General features: G+C 38.0%; 1 protein-coding gene across 2 annotated transcripts in view; it reads right to left on the minus strand.

The window, feature by feature from the left end:
• Positions 1–16,836, minus strand: part of adgrl1a (adhesion G protein-coupled receptor L1a) — a 177,950-nt gene that overhangs the window by 11,569 nt on the left and 149,545 nt on the right. The window contains exons 15-22 of one of the 2 annotated variants that reach the window (XM_058770095.1): positions 15,505–15,678; positions 15,038–15,247; positions 10,568–10,788; positions 8,173–8,239; positions 7,427–7,518; positions 7,157–7,325; positions 4,257–4,400; positions 4,062–4,158 (exon numbers count right to left, since the gene is read on the minus strand). In XM_058770095.1, coding sequence (XP_058626078.1) covers positions 4,062–4,158; positions 4,257–4,400; positions 7,157–7,325; positions 7,427–7,518; positions 8,173–8,239; positions 10,568–10,788; positions 15,038–15,247; positions 15,505–15,678 — 1,174 coding nt within the window. Of the gene's footprint in view, positions 1–4,061; positions 4,159–4,244; positions 4,401–7,156; positions 7,326–7,426; positions 7,519–8,172; positions 8,240–10,567; positions 10,789–15,037; positions 15,248–15,504; positions 15,679–16,836 lie in introns of both variants that reach the window. The other variant, XM_058770094.1, reaches the window with a different exon arrangement.

Genomic DNA, 16,836 nt, shown 5'->3' on the forward strand with positions numbered 1-16,836 from the left:
ACTTGTAAAGTAAGATTGCCTGGTTTACAGTGATATAAAAAGCTGTTCCGCATCAAGCCTGTAATTCTATTGTGTATTTGGTAACACTTTAATATAGGGACCAATTCTCACTATTAACTAGTTGCTTATTAGCAAGCATATTATTAACATATTGGCATAAAAAAAAAAAAATCCCTAATGTCTTTGTGTGATGTCGTAATGGCTGATTTGATGAAGTGTTTATTTGCAGCGAAGCCGAAATGTATTTGAAGAGTAGTCGTGGAGCGTAATTCCATGCCTCACTGTCAGATGCAGTCATTGGGAGGGAAATGGTAATATTTGCTATTATGTAGTTCCACAGAGCAGCCACTGAAATGTGGGTTCATTTCCCAGTGAAATGTGAACGCTTGCAGTAGACAAATGTGACTCAGAGAAATGGAACATTCAGTATGGCCCATAATGCAGGCGCAGAGCTGCAGCCTGGGGCTTTCAGACAGAAATGCCATGAAATTAAAAAGAGGCCAGTATGACATAGAGTGGACTGAGGCAAAGTGCAACCTTGCGCTCTCGTGCTATCATCTATCAGAGAGGACTGCCTCAAGAATTAATTTTAGACGTGCGCTCGCTCATGCTCACCACACATACTACACACATTTCTTACCTCTTGCAGGAATGTTCCAAGTTTAATACAAGTAAAGCTGTGCCACCAGCATTTGTGGCATAAAATTGATTATCACAGAAAATAATTCCAGCTCATTCCTCATTACAGTCAGACACAATGTAGTAAACACACTGTCAAGCACACCAACAAGAATTAAACATGAGACTATTGTGACCTATTCAATCTGTCAACTTAGTTGTCAAGACCATGTAATGCCGCTAATGCCACACAATGCCGTTTAAGCTATGTAAAAGATTAACTAAACATGATTTGACACGAGAAAACCTGTTAAGTTTGTGTAATATGCAATATGGATACCAGATATGTCGAGCACTGTTTTACATGGTGCAAACTCTGCCCACAGCAGCGCATAACCAAATGTTCATCCGCCTAGAAAAGTAGGAAAGATTTCACTGAATGAATAATGCAAGTGCATTATAGGAATGGTTCACCCAAAAATGAAAATGTGCTGACAATGTACCCAAGATGTAGATGAGTTTGTTTCTACATCAGAAGAGATTTGGATAAATGTAACATTATATCACTTGCTCACCAATGAATCCTCTGCAGTGAATGGGTGCCGTCAGAATGAGAGTCCCAACAGCTGATAAAAACACCACAGTGATCTTAAAGTAATCCACACCACTCCAGTCCATAAATTATTGTCATGTGAAGTGAAAAGCTGCGTGTTTGTACTCTGTAAAAATTTACAAGCAAATTCAGAGGAAAACTTTTTTTTTTTTTTTTTTCAGTGAAAGAAACAAATCTTTAAACTGTCACTTCTGGCCAAAATACAAATCCATAATTCATAATAAAGCTTCTTCCAGTAAAAAAAGTTAATCTCCTATTGTCCTCTCACATCAAAATCCACCAACATATTTGTTTTGAATTGCTTTTGCTTGTAAATGGTGTTTGATCTGTGCATATTTCTCTCCTGATTCAGATGAGAACTTTTTCCCTGGAGAAAGCAATATTTTGGATAGAGTACTTGTATTTTTAGCCAGAAGCAATGGTTTGAAGGTAAAATTGTTTTAATGATGAATTTGTTTATTAAAGACATGCAGATTTTCACTTCAAACTACGTTAATTGATAGACTGGAGTGTTGTGGATTACTTGTGGATTATTGTGATGTTTCTATCAGTTGTTTGGACTTTCATTCTGACGGCACCCATTCACTGCAGAGCATCCTTTGCTGAGCAAGTGATGAAATGCTACATTTCTCCAAATCTGTTCTGATGAAAAAAAAAAAAAAAATCCTCTACATCTTGGATGGCCAGAGGGTGAGTCATTTTTCATTATTGGGGAACAGATCACATGTCTTCAGATTTCTTCTGTTAAACCCTTCAGATTGATAGTACCAATAGTTTCCAAAAACAGAGGACAGAGTCAAAATTATGTTCTGTGTTAATCAACATTAAACCACAAATGCTGTCGACAGAGCTTCACTTGTATTAAACCTTTGAATATTCCTTTAATTCCTGTAAATATCTCACTGGAGTGTCGTGTGTAAAATGTGAGGGGAATCTAGGCCAGCGGGAGGGAGATGGAGGTACGACGGCGGCTCTTGGAAGCACAGAAAAGACTTCACACGGCGGTGAAGTGGGAAATGAGAGCGATAGGAGATGAATCTGATAAAGACAGCGGTGTGCACATACACGCGCCCTTTCATTACCCTCCATCTTTACTTCTGACTGCCATTCACTCTTGTAACATCCAAAAACTTTTCTCCCGCGGCACAAAACCCTGCCGTTTCCTCTCCCCGGAATCTATTCTTCTCTTTTTTTGCTGCTATATGGTTTAGATCTGCCTTTCTGTCTCGTACTTTCTCTCTCTCTCGCCTTGATTAAAGTCCCCGGAAAGCAACAATCGGCGCACTGCAGTGAGGACGCTACTGTCATTCTCCTCAATTAGAGTAATTACCCCCCGTTCATTCGGCGGCTAATCACTTCATTAAAAACAAAATGGATAGAATTAGCATAAAGAGTGGCGGTTGATTTAGCTACGGCGTCTCTGTCGTCGCCCCCCTCTCCTCCCACAAACATTGATCCCTGGGATGATCAGAATGATGGTGACGCCACACTCCGGATCCGGTGATGGAAACAGCCTGCCTCTCGCATTCTCTCTCTATTAACTATCGTTTAGTCTCCCCTTACAGTCCAAGTGCTGAACGTATTAAAAAAGGTCAGATCATGAAGAACCAAATATCTGTTTGATAGTTCACTGTATTATGAACATATGCCTTTTTCTGAACTTAAAATGCATTTATTAAAAATAAATCTGCTAAAAACCAAGAAGGTCTATAACAGAATTGTTATTAGTAACTTAAACTAATTTATTATTTTTTTTAAACTGAAATAAAGTTGAAATAAACGAAACTTAGAAATGTTGCCTTCACAATTAACTGAAATAAAATAAGCTGAAGCTGAAGTAACATTATCATTACTTAAACTGAAATAAAAATAAATTAAAGCTAAATATAAATATTAAAAAATACTAATAAAAATGACAAAAGTGCATGAAAAAATTACTATAATTTTGTCATGCAAGACTATTTCAAAATATGAATGAATGCTATAACAGTACATACATAATACTAATACACTGGTCTATAAAAACATTTTCATGTAACGAGGAAGTAAAGATTTTAATTAAACTAATTTAAATATGGGGAAATCAACTAAAAACCTTGAATTAGGAAAGAGCAGTAATTAAACACTTTAGCAGTGTGTGATGCATTTCAGCATATATTATTAGTAAATATGTCTCAATGTAATGTAGGCTTTGAAAAGAAGCTGTTAATGAAAAATATAGGCGGAAAAACAAAAATACAATTGACCGCTACATCAAAACCTGCAGTCTGTTTGTGAGCGCTGTTTCTCATTTCACATGTGAAAAGGGCAAAAAATAGCCCATTTCATTTTAAGGGCCAAAGAGATAGAAGAAAATAGTCACTTGTTGTTCTGCTGCATAGAAAAACATTCCTAATATTATAAGAGAACTCAAAGACTGTATATATACCAAGACGGTTCAGTAAAGTCACAGAAGTTTTGGTTCACATAGAAACATTCATTGTTCTGAGACATGTACTTGACATTGCATATGCGCATTGGCTGGACCGAACTGAAATATATGCTTTAATGCTGTTTAAGTGTAAGAAACTACACTTATGGGACCGTTCATATCATCTAAAATTTAAATGTGAATTTAGCCAGCAGTTTTTAAGAATTCGGTACAGTAGATAGGAGTTAGTCTTGGATGCCTGAAACAGCTGCACAGAGGCATAGCAAATATGGGCGCTGAGTGAAATTACTTTCTTAAAAAGGACTTCAGTGAAAAAACAAGACATTTAAGCACAGACACATAGGTACAAACGGATTCTGGTGCATGCTGGGAAATTTTAAGGCAGAAGGAGGGTCTCACCACGGTTTAGAGTGGGAGTGCTGTTGATGTCTCCAGCCATGAAGGACGATTCTGTCTGCTTTCGCACCGTGTCGTTCCACATGCGACGAATTCGACTCTGAAACAGGTGAGCAGGGTGAATTGGTATATGGAATATAAAAGCAGTCTATAAATAGCGATGCTGTCAGTGTGCATGTGTGTCACCTGTCTGTGTACCGCTGCATGACGTGCCTGGCTGCCGGTGTAGTAGCGGTTGTTGGCACGAAGGGCAGAATTCTTCAGCGATCCATGAGAGCTCGTGGTGGAGGTGCGACTGCAGCAGTAAGAATGACGCAGGCACTTGCTGTACTCCTTATGTACCTAAAACACACAAAAACACAGAGCATTTGCCCTTAAGCACACTACACATGTTCAGTTACTGAAGGTAAAGTGACTAATGAAACCATAAATGAAACCATGATATGTCATGTTTTCAGAGACTTAACGGCATACTAATTGCAATCAAATAAAAATGTATTAGTTTGAATTAATATTAAACGCTATTAGCTGAATTTTAAAGTATGTTTTCACCAAATTAATTTAGGACTTAAATAAATGTAATTTCAAAATTACTAACATTGTCTTTGAAATATGGTTAAAGTATACTGCTGTATGTACTGACAAGCATTTATGGTTAACTAAAATATACTTTAATGTCATTTCTATTGTAACTTGTATGTCACGTATTTGTAATTACACATTTATAATGATGTTGCAATTTTAAATATTTTAATGCAATTTTAAGTACATTTAAAATCTATTAATTTTAAATGTCTTACACGTTATAATCAAGTACTTTATACATGCTTTAGTATGTTAGTCAACACATCAAAATAAGTGTACATGCAAAACATTTCAGGTCAGGCAATGTTGGCTGGTGCGATATATATATATATATAAGGGGTGTAACGGTTAACAAAATTCATGGTTCGGTTCAATACGATACAGTGGTGTCACAGTTTGGTACATTTTTGATACAGCAAAAAGAAAGAAATGCCAGAGAAATATACATATATATATTACATATACAATATATAATATTGAAACATATAAGAAATATACATACACACACACACACACACACACACACACACATATATACAGGTGCATCTCAAAAAAATTCGAATATCGTGAAATTTTCTGTAACTTATTTCAAAAAGTGAAACTTTGATATATTCTAAATTCATTACATGTAAAGTAAAACATTTCAAAAGTTTTTTTGTTTTAATTTTGATGATTAGAGCTTATAGCTCATGAAAGTCAAAAATCCAGTTTCTCAAAATATTAGAATATTTTCTAAGATCAATCAAAAAAAGGATTTGCAAAACAGAAAAGTTCAAGTTCTTTAAAGTCTCTTCATTTATGCACTCAACACTTGGTCGGGGCTCCTTCAGCACAAACTCCAGCATCAGTGAGGTGTGGCATGGAAGCGATCAGCCTGTGGCACTGCTGAGGCACTATTGAGCCTTCAGCTCGTCTGTATTGTTGGATCGACTGTTTCTCATCTTTCTCTTGAAAATATCCCCTAAATTCCATATGGAGTTCAGGTCAGGCATGTTGGCTGGCCAATGAAGCACAATAATATTATGGTCAGCAAACCACTTGGAAGTGGTTTTGGCACTGTGAGCAGGTGCTAAAGTCCTGCTGGAAAAAGAAATCTGCATCTCCATAAAGCTTGTCAGCAGATGGAAGTATAAAGTGCTCCAAAATCTCCTGGTAGAAGGCTGCACTGACTTTGGACTTGATAAAACACAATGGACCAACACCAGCAGATGTCACAGCACTCCAAATCATCACTGACTTCGGAAACTTCAAACTGGACTTCAAGCAGCTTGGATTCTGTGCCTCTTCAGTCTTCCTCCAGACTCCAGACCTTGATTTCCAATTGAAATGCAACATTTTAAGAGGACTTTGGACCACTGAGCAACAGTCCAGTTCTTTTTCTCCTTAGCCCAGGTAAGATGCTTCTGATGTTGTTTCTGTTTCAGAAGTGGCTTGGTAGCCCTTTTCCTGAAGACGTCTGAGCGTGGTGACTCTTGATAAACTGACTCTAGCTTCAGTCCACTGCTTGTAAAGCTCTCCCAAGTGTTTGAATTGGCTTTGCTTGACAGTATTCTCAAGCTTGCGGTCATCCCTGTTGCTTGTGCACCTTTTCCTACTCAATTTCTTCCTTCCAGTCAACTTTGCATTTAATATGCTTTGATACAGCACTCTACTATTCCTACCCCTTTCAGTAATGACCTTCTGTGACTTACCCTCTTTGTGGAGGGTGTCAATGATTGTCTTTTGGACCATTGCCAAGTCAGCAGTCTTCCCCATTATTGCGGTTTCAAAGAACAAGAGATATCCGGAATTTATACTGTACTCAAATGTAAATATTCTAATATTTTGAGATACTGGATTTTTGACTTTCATGAGTTGTAAGCTCTAATCATCAAAATTAAAACAAAAAAAACAAACAATACATTTTGAAATGTATTACTTTACATGTAATGAATCTAGAATATATGAAAGTTTCACTTTTTGAAATACGTTACAGAAAAATAACTTTTTCATGATATTCAAATATTTTGAGATGCACCTGTGTGTGTATATATGTATGTGTATATATATATATATATATATATATTTAATAACGTATTACATTCTTCTGAAATCTCAATGCATTTAACCACTTTTTGTTAATAGCTCAGATAGCTTGACTACTGTTTAACTGCTTTATACAGGAAGTAGCTAGGGAAGCTAGAGTTTCAAAACTGCTTCCATTTGTTTAACTGAACAATGACAGATGGAGTGCTTGAAAACCTGTTTGAAAACAATTAGTATTTTTCTTTTGCTGCCAATAACCGTGCAAAAATTACATCCTTCACCTTTAAATAAAGCTAATTATAAAACTAATAATATCACAGATGAATCCTAACCCAAAGGTATTCCTAAAAGAGCATTTTTAACTTGTTTTAACCTGTGATGACACCACCATTTTTGTGTTTTTCCATATTTAGATAACTTCTGAGGAAATTTTGCAGCAAATGTGTCCCCAAAGTATTATCTGGGTATGAAACATTAATGACACTGACCTTTTTCTGCAGAGCACAGTGGAAGATGAAGATGAACATGCCCTGGAAGGCATTAAAAGTGGTGAAAAGATACGCCATGATGACGGTGTTCTCATTGATGAAGAGGAGGCCGAAGGCCCAGGTCAGACCCAAGAGGAAGAGCAGTGCGATAGCCCCCAGAGCCCAGGACCTGAGGGAGAACATGCATACATTCACAATACATACACATACAACAAAAACATTGTAGATAATGTGACTATAATGTGCATTTTTGCAGCGGAAGTCTCTCACTTGATGTTGTCCAGGCGGCTGGAGTCAGGTTTGAGGGCGGATGAGTTACGGACCATCTTGTGAAGTGTTATCATGAGGAACACCAGGTTCAACTAAAGGTCAAAGGTAAGGGAAAAGAAAAATACAACTTAAAGACCAAAACTTCCAAGTCATTGTGACACAAATTAAAGCCTATTGGCTATATATAAAGGACAAGCCCTTTAGAAAATGTCTACACTGGAAAGACAATTTAAACCATGGCTTTCTTCCTAACAATGAGCCTCATTCATAAAACACAAGCAGAATTTCAGTGTAAATTGTTCGTGAAATCGTTCTATCTTAAATTGCTGCAATTAAATGCAACAATTTACATGAGAATGGTGATACGAACATTTACACAGAAATTCACTCGGTTTGTGTTAGATGAGAGATCCAATGCAAGTGAGAAAAGAACTTTACAAAGATAAAAAATAAATTAAAAAAAAAAACCTCTCACAAACTAATAAAAACAAAAACAGAGCTAACGCATTAGCAAAATATATTGTAATTACGAAAATGTCAGCAAGTTCCCATATCTAAACCTAATCTAAGCTCCACACTCATATAAAGCATATTACAGCCAAAACATAGTCGTCAGCAGCAACAGATCCATAGGTGAACAAAAGTGCTTTGTTTGATATGACTAGCGCAGCACTTTTCAGAGAGAAAAAAAGGAATAAACTCTGAGCAAAGCAGAGAGAGCACTGAATGTTTGGAGAGAACAATACCATGATAATGAAGGACACAGGGCCGATAAAACTCCAGATGAAGTAGTTATCCACCCTCAACCAGCATCTACACACAAAATACACACACGATAACTTCATCAGTAACATTTCACTGTTCAAAGACTTGATCACTTCATTACAGGCAAAATCGCATATGCATTTTATAAAGTAGCACATTATTGATCATCGAATGCTTTGAAATAATTGCAAGACATCTTAAAATATTATTGTTACATACATTTTTATACATACATTTTTTGGCATAAAAACAAGCTAATAAATGTATAGTTGAAGGTTAAGCTCAGTTTTTAATCATTAGTGCACAGAGTCAGCGTCTCATTTTCTGCACTGTAGTCAACATTCAAAAGTCTGCAGCTGTGCTATTTTTCCACAGTCGCACACACATAAACACAGACCAACACACACTTGCATGCACACAAACACACAGAGCAACACACACTCACACATGCAGTAATCAGCTCAGTTAAAGGTGCTGTAAGCGATTTTGTTAACTTCTGCCAGAGAATAAACCACGCCTTCTCACCAAATTCCCGCCCCTCAAAGAAAGCAATGTTAGCAAACACATAGAGGTAAAATTAGGGCTCCCACACTTTTGACCAATGGACTTATATAACTTTTTAACCATACCTTTTTTTAGTTGTTAGTGATTAGACGAGGTTTAACAATCCAAATTATTAGTATTATTTTAAGCATTTTAAAACAAAAGCTGAATAAATAAATAAATAAATTAATCTTTTTTTAAATAAATAAATAAAACATTTTAGATTTAAAAAAAAAAAAAAAAGAAATTTCCGTAACTTTTTAAGACTTTGTTTATTAGATTATAAACTCCCTAATTATTTAAGATTAGATTTCTGATGTAATGATAAAAATAGTGTGAAATGCAGCTTTGAGATGTTCTTGTAAAGTGAATTATCAGAGCAAGATCTGTCAGATTTATGCGTGCTATTCCAAAAAAAAATGCTTGCAACATCTTTAACTGGCTTCATTTATAATTCAAATGATGACCTTGGTTAGGCTAGGATCACATGTCAGCGGCCAATCATCCAACTGAACTCCAAACTACATAATTCCAGTGTATGTTTCCTAGTGAAAGATGATACTGCACTATATGGAATTTAAACTCCCAGAGAGCCATTTTGCCGGAATCCATTTAAATGAAACAAATGGTTTAAAGAGGGGGGTCGCGTCCCCTGCTCAAAACCAACGGCCCTTGTATGGCCGAGTACACATAGACTGCATCAGGGGTGTCATGCACTCATTATTTTTGAGGGGGCACGAGTGAGGGTGGGGGCATTCGAAACATTCCCAAACACATTATCTATATCATGAAATATCTTGATTCTCACCCTGTTAGTTGATCTAGAGTGGGCGATGGTCAAAGTAGCCTAATAATGTATTAATAAAACCTGTCTGTTTACTTAAGTAACAGATATGGGTGTCATGCCATAACATTTTTTTTAATATGACTGACTTTATATTTAATACGAATTTAACATTGAAAGTTAATGTGAATAAAAACATTGTAAGTTAGGCTACTTACCATAACACACATCCTGAGTGTGATGTGTTCCTAGGTCAACATATTTTGTTGACCCTGGAACAACATTTTAATCCAAAAATGTAGTCTTGACCAAATCCCTACACCTAAACCTAACCTTAACCATGAGTAATCCCTAAAATCAGACAAAGTGATAGATGAATGACACTGATGTACCAAACACTGATTGTAAGCCTAAACTTCACAAAAACCATAAACTGGTTCTTCAAATCTGATTGGTTAATCACAATGTTGTTCAAGGGTCTTGGTAAAATCAGGTTCTGCTTATCATAACACTTTCATTGTACAGAAAGGGAGCAAAAAACATTTACATTGTCAAAGAACATTTTCACTGACAGTCTAGAGTTCAAGCACTCTCAAAAACTACCATTAAAATCACTGAAGCTGTTTACACTGTGAAATTAAGATCTTACTTACGGATTCATACACACATGTTGTTTCTAACGAGGGAATTCGCCAGAAAGAGGTTTTCAGTCAGTGAGCGAGTCAAGAAAACACCGGCATTTTAGCAATGGCTCATCTGAATGCCTCTGATTGGCCATTGCCGTCATAAGCTCAACAGAATCGTGTGTGATTGGTTATAATGCGCTGTGCAGTAAAAACACGTCTGTCTCTGGCTCAGCGCCAGCGAACACAGATTTGAATTTAGCAGCTGATGATATGACGCGTTGAACAATTTAATCATTCTGGTGTAATGGATCAAATATAGAAAATATTATTCGCTATTTGTTTGTCTTTTGGAAGCTGCATTCAAAATACACTTAACTCAACACTTTGAATGGGCATGACGCATCTGGACTGCATTATACGTACGCTTTCTTAGTCCCGTAGCTGCGGTAGTCAATGGCTGCCGAGATGCCCACCACCAGGGCGGGAAAGCAGTAGCCGCACAGGTAGTAGTATTTCTTTCGAGAGTATTCGCTCTCAAAGACCTCCACTAGCATCAGATACAGCTGGATTCCCTCCAGACACATCCAGGAGAATGCAGCCAGGAAGAAGAAATGCAGCAGACCCGCAAAAATGGGGCATGCAATCTGTATTTGGACAAAAAAGAGGGAAGAGGGAGTTAGTGAGAAAAATATCAGACGTAGTATAATGCATAGTGACTATGAACATAAAAGGAATAGTCCATCCAAAAATGATAATTTACTCCCCTTCGTGTTTTTTTCAAACCTGTATGACTTTCTTTCTTCTGTGGAACATAAAAGAACATTTCGAGAGGTGAGAACCAGAAGGGTGTAAGTTATATTTTTGGTGAAATGGAGATTTTTGCTCCCCATGTGTTCCCTGTGACCCAGTTTCTCCCTCACTTTGATTGTTGATTTGTTTCCTTTCAGTTAGTTTGGTTGGTTCTTGAATGTCTTGTGCTCTATGTCTTCCTGTTGGATTATTAAAGACTCTCGTTTTGTGAATTCCTCCCACCTGCTCCTGGCTCCTCCACCACTGTCGTCTGTCAGCCCTTCTGCTCGCCCTCAGCCCCCTATCTGTATGGTGTGAGCCCCACGTGACTGCCATCCTCCCGTCGACCCGTCAGCCTCGTCCCTTCGTCCCTCCGGCTTAGTCGGGCTCCTTCATCCCTTCGTCTCCTCCTCAGTCCTCTGTCGCTTCTGCTCCACCGCGGCCCTCTGGATCCCCGCCTCCGCCTCGGTCGCCGGCACCATTTGCTCCGCCTGGGCCCTCTGGATCCTCCCCGTCACCCTTGCTCTTCGGCTCTCCATCTGCACCTCGGGCTCTTCCACCACCTGCTCCACTGCCGTTGGTCAGCCCCCTGGGGTCGGCGGCCATTCCTCCTCCATGGCACCACCCTCTGTCGGCTCCACCGTGGGCCGCTGTTATGGTTGTGGCCTGGGTCCAACTTGGTTCCTCCTGTTCTGGCACCCTCCTGTCTCCTCCCTGGCTCCTACCTTCCCCCACCCCAGTGGAAGTATTACGGCGCGGTACGCGCCTTCCGGGAGGGGAAGTAATGTCACGCCCCTGGACTGTTTTGTTGTGTTTTTGCTCCCCATGTGTTCCCTGTGACCCAGTTTCTACCTCATGTTGATTGTTGATTTGTTTCCAGGTGTGTTTTGTCTTCCTCCCTGATTGTCCTGTGTATTTAAGGTCTTGTCCTTTTAGTTAGTTTGGTTAGTTCTTGAATGTCTTCCTTGTGCTCTATGTCTTCCCGCTGGATTATTAAAGACTCTCGTTTTGTGAATTCCTCGTCTCCATGTTTCCCTGTGAATCGTGACAATGTCAGATCAAACTATGGTAAAATTTTTGTTTTGGCTCTCCTGTAAAGTTGGTGAAATGTCACTTATGCCTTTCTGGTTCTCACCCCTCGATATGTGGAATAATGTGAGTAACTAAACAGGTTTGTTGACCATTGACTTCTATTTGCACAAAAAATACAATGGAAGTCAATGGGAACTGAAACTGTTTGATTACTAACATTCTTCAAAATATCTTCTTTTGTGTTTAGCCACTTTGGGTGGACTATACCATCAAGTCTGGTCCACATTGCACTTTATTTTGGTCCAGAAGCACCTACTTCTGAGACCCTCTGATATGAATTACGTGTTTTTATGTGACTTTTAGCATAAAACTGTGTCCTCTCCACACTTGAAAAAACATAATAAATGCATCCCCCCTCCGTTTTCAGATGATAATCACATTTAAAAGTGATATATTTTGCTGGGCTGCATTGTGAAGAAAAAGAAAATGTAGCCTGCATATAAAAGGACTCCCAGCAGAAGCATCTGCCAATTGACTGGCTGAACGAATGCGCAAGCGGCAAACAGTGATCCCACTATTGCAAGTGCACTCACCTAAAAACATCCACCTTTCAGCAAATCACTTAGTGCGAACGTCACATAACATTATTAATATTCATGACTCAAGTTGTGCTTGGCACAGTTTGTGCGCTGAGCCTGACAGGAAGTAAATTTCTTAAGAGAGAAGAAGTGAACAACAGAAGAGAAGTAGTCTTCGACAAAAAAAAAAAAAAATATATATATTTTTTATATTCGTAGTTGTCACAACTAAGTTTTCGGCTTAATAATGAAATTTTTTATGACGTGTATATTTTAGAGTGACTGACGTTTCTGGAAAGTTTGGTTTTTAAGCTTTCAAATCATATCTTGTATAAATGTATCCACTGCAACTTGGCAACCATACTTGCAAAGAGAGGCTGATGAGATTCAAAATGCAGCCCCCACACTTTACGTATCATTTCTACGCCCCTGCAAAGCGGAAGATACAGATCTGCTCATGGATTTATCATTTACTTGTTAAGTGCCTTATAAAAAATGTTATCTTCTGAAAAAGAAAAAAAAAACAACCTGCAAACACTATCCAGCTACAAGTTCTTCTTCTGAAGAGCTCATTGTAGCAACCTTGGCACCTTGTAAAATGATTTCAATTCCCAGCATACTAATGCAGCCTGAACTCTGGAAGAGATGCATTAAATCATCCAATCAGATGACACCACTGCTTTCAACAGGAAAATTTCTGTCAATAGACTGATGTGAAAGGCATCACAATTTGTTTGATCATGAAACTAATAAGTCACAATATTCTAATCATTTTAAAATGTGTCCATGCTAACTTTCATTTCTGAAGATCGCTGTATGATATATTGATTACACATTCAATCAGCTGCTCTTGAATTGGAAAACATAGCAGAGCTGATAATTTAGGGTATAATTTTCGATCTGAACTCAGCAACTTTAAATCGTTCACAGTGTTTAATGTTTTAATTGGTTGATCTCCTCAGAAATGTTGTTTCAGTAGGGTTTTCATTTTTGGTTGGCTGACGATATGCTTTCGGTGGTCTATGTAAAACTCTGTTCAACACACAGGGTACAACCAAAAAATTGGCCAACCAAACCCCACCCCATCCCTGACAAGACATGACACTTCAGTTAAAGCAGGAGTACAGAAAAAAAACTACTTAAGCCGGGTACACACTACTATTTTGGCCACAATTTGACCGCCTGAGACAAATTTAGAAAATCCTAAGATTCCTCTGATTCCAGGCCAGTCTAGTCTTAGATCGCTAGTTTGACATATTCGCAGACAACCGATTAATGACCATTACTATCAAAATTTTTCTGTCAATGTCAGAAGTTTTGAGGCATAGTCCTGCAGTGTGGCTTCTTCTATGACCGTCAGATGAAAAACCAGGAGCACTGAAGATGAATCTTCTTTGTTTTTACTGTCGTATGGTCTGATACTAATGACAACAGAGATCCCACAGTGCGACACGGCCTATTGATGGCATGTTCGTAAAGACTGACAAGCAACAATTGCAGCTTTAAAACTATAACCTTAAAACTCATCTAATTAATGTCGCTTGCTTCAAAGTGAAAATTACACCCCAAAGAATCAACAGATAGAGGAGCAGCTGGTTAAATGCGCAGTAAATGCATAATCAACATATAATACAGCAGAGTTGCATAATGTTGCCTGGAGGCAATTTTTTAGAAAGTCAGAGTGAAAATGTTTTCACTAGCCCAAAAATGTTCCATGAAGTGAATAACAAGCTACAAGGGTAATGTTTGTTTCTGAAATGTATTGTTTTAATTACATTACCTTTCACTTAGTTTGGAGTCATTAAGTTTTTTAATGTTTTCGAAATTAGTCTCTTATGCTCACAAAGGCTGCATTTATTTGATCAAATAAAAATAAAATTTATTAAAAATACAATAAAACAGTAATATTGTGAACTATAATTACAAATTAAAATAACTGTTTTCTACTTCTAATATATTTTAAAATGTAATTTATTCTTGTGACGCAAAGCTGAATTTTCAGCATCATTCCTCCAGTCTTCAGTGTCACATGATCCTTCAGAAATCATTATAATATGCTGATTTGCTGCTCAAGAGACACTTCTTATGTTAAAAACAGCTGTGCTGCTTTTTCAGGAAATTCTGTCTTTAAGTGACAGTCTTTAATGTCACTTTTGATTATTTTAATGGATCCTTGCTGAATGAAAGTATTCATTTATATCAGAGAGCAAGAACATGGGGAATGAAACCCCAGTAAAGTACGTCAGATTGTGATAGTCTGCTGCATCCTCCATAACTGAGCACTCAGAACAAGCACTCATCTGAACTGTGGCATGCAAATGAATGCAAATTACCTGCACTTAATGCAGTTTGCATTTAATTCCTTCAGTTAATCGGATGCTAAAACAACGCAGACAGCATGTTCTATCAGTGGGTGCACATAAACACTACAATCAGCGGGTGAAATTCATTCCCAGTGCATTCTTCCCTTAATATAGATCAGGAATTCACTCACGTGGTACTGCGTCTTGTCGATGCCGATGAGGAAGAGGAGCTCAGCGATGAAGAGGTTGATGCACAGGTTCTTGTGTATGGTGTTGCGGTCGGTCTGCAGGCCTCGCAGGAAGCAGAAGGTGGAGATGCAGATGGCGAGACACACCAGCGAAATGACGATACCCACCCATGTGATCACAAAGAGGATCAACTCGTGCATCCTGCCTGGATACTGAGAGAGACCGAGAGATGGATAAGGGAAATGGTATAAACGGATAGGATGCCTGAGGGAGAGTGGCTTATGAAAATCCAGTAAATGTCAAGCTGAAATTGCTGTGTGTTTGTTTGTGTATTTTGCTCTTATGTGTATAGATATGTGTGTTTGTCTTACAGACTGTGTGCAAGCAAAAAAGTTGTTTATGTGCATGAGAGCTATATTTAGATTTGTTTGTGAGCAGGTGATGAATGTAAAGAAGGAATATGTCTTACGTCGGGTTCGTGGTGTACCATGAGCACGGCAAAGTTGGTTAGATGGCTACAAGAACAAGTTGTGTGCGTGCTGTTGGTTTCCATCAGCCTGCAGCCCTGAGAAGACCACTGGCCCGTCATCGAACGCTCGGAGTAGTTCCAGAATGAACAGTTTGGGCTGAAATGATTCTCCAGCTGCAAAGAGGAACCAACAGAGAGACCGGAAAAGATTGACTTTCACACATAATGTTTTCTGTTTAGAAGTCATGTGCGAAGCCTTCATGGTCAGGGACCATCTAGCACTTACAAATTGATTTTCACTGTATTGTCTGAAATAGCAGTTTCTGCACTGCAAAGGCAGCACAATTAGAGTGAATTATAAACAATAAATCTCTCATTGATTCTTGAGTACTGAGACATGTTACAGAAGCGACAAAAGGAATTATGTTTGGATTTGTCTGTTCAACATGTTCAGAAAAATTCACGTTTAAGGGGCACGAGCCATTTCCTGCTGCTTCCATTTGCTCACAAATGTGTGCTGTTCTGTCACAGCAATTATTCATTATAAATATGTAGACACATGTACTGTAGCAGTCACGCTGATGAATGTATCGATGTGACAGGATGATGGTCTCAAACTGATCTACTGCTTGCAGTGTTGACAAAATAACGACAATTTGCAAAACACACATGTATTAAATGAAGGAGCCATTTTGTGATGTTGCTAGCCACTTATCTCTTTCCTCGTCAGCGTTTAAAAAAAAAAAAAATTACTTTTTTTTTTTTTTATGCTGCCAGCCACTGCCGGAATTTTTGATCATTTTCACAAAAGTTTAATGGCCCCCAGAATATTTTGTTGTATGAATATCTGAACAAACAGAGCCTCTGCTTTAAAAAACAACAACAACAAAAAAACGTTTTATTCGAGCTTCATGCAATCTTTTTTATTAACACTTGAATATGGGGAAGTTTCATGGAAAAAAAAAGCAACATTTTGAACAAAAAATTGTGTTTTTGTAAAAGACTATGTCTAGATCAGATTCAGAACAATGATTTTTACAAAAATGGAATAGATCGCTTCCATACTGGATCGACATTATATTCCATTTATATGTTGTTTAATGCTTGATGATCACGTTATTTTACATATGCATCTGCTTACATACGCGATTGATTGTTTCTGCTTCTTCTTTGCTGTTTGATCTAGACATTCAATACTCTTTTGAAAGATGTGTAATGGCACCTCCTACACCACTGAAAACACGGAAAGACTTAATAGAAATTGCAATTTCAATTAAATCTATTTTCTGATACAACCATGATATGTGAACTCTTTATACAAACTGTAAAGAG

Source organism: Onychostoma macrolepis, chromosome 03 (genome assembly GCF_012432095.1).
Source record: "Onychostoma macrolepis isolate SWU-2019 chromosome 03, ASM1243209v1, whole genome shotgun sequence".
NCBI lineage: Eukaryota > Metazoa > Chordata > Actinopteri > Cypriniformes > Cyprinidae > Onychostoma > Onychostoma macrolepis.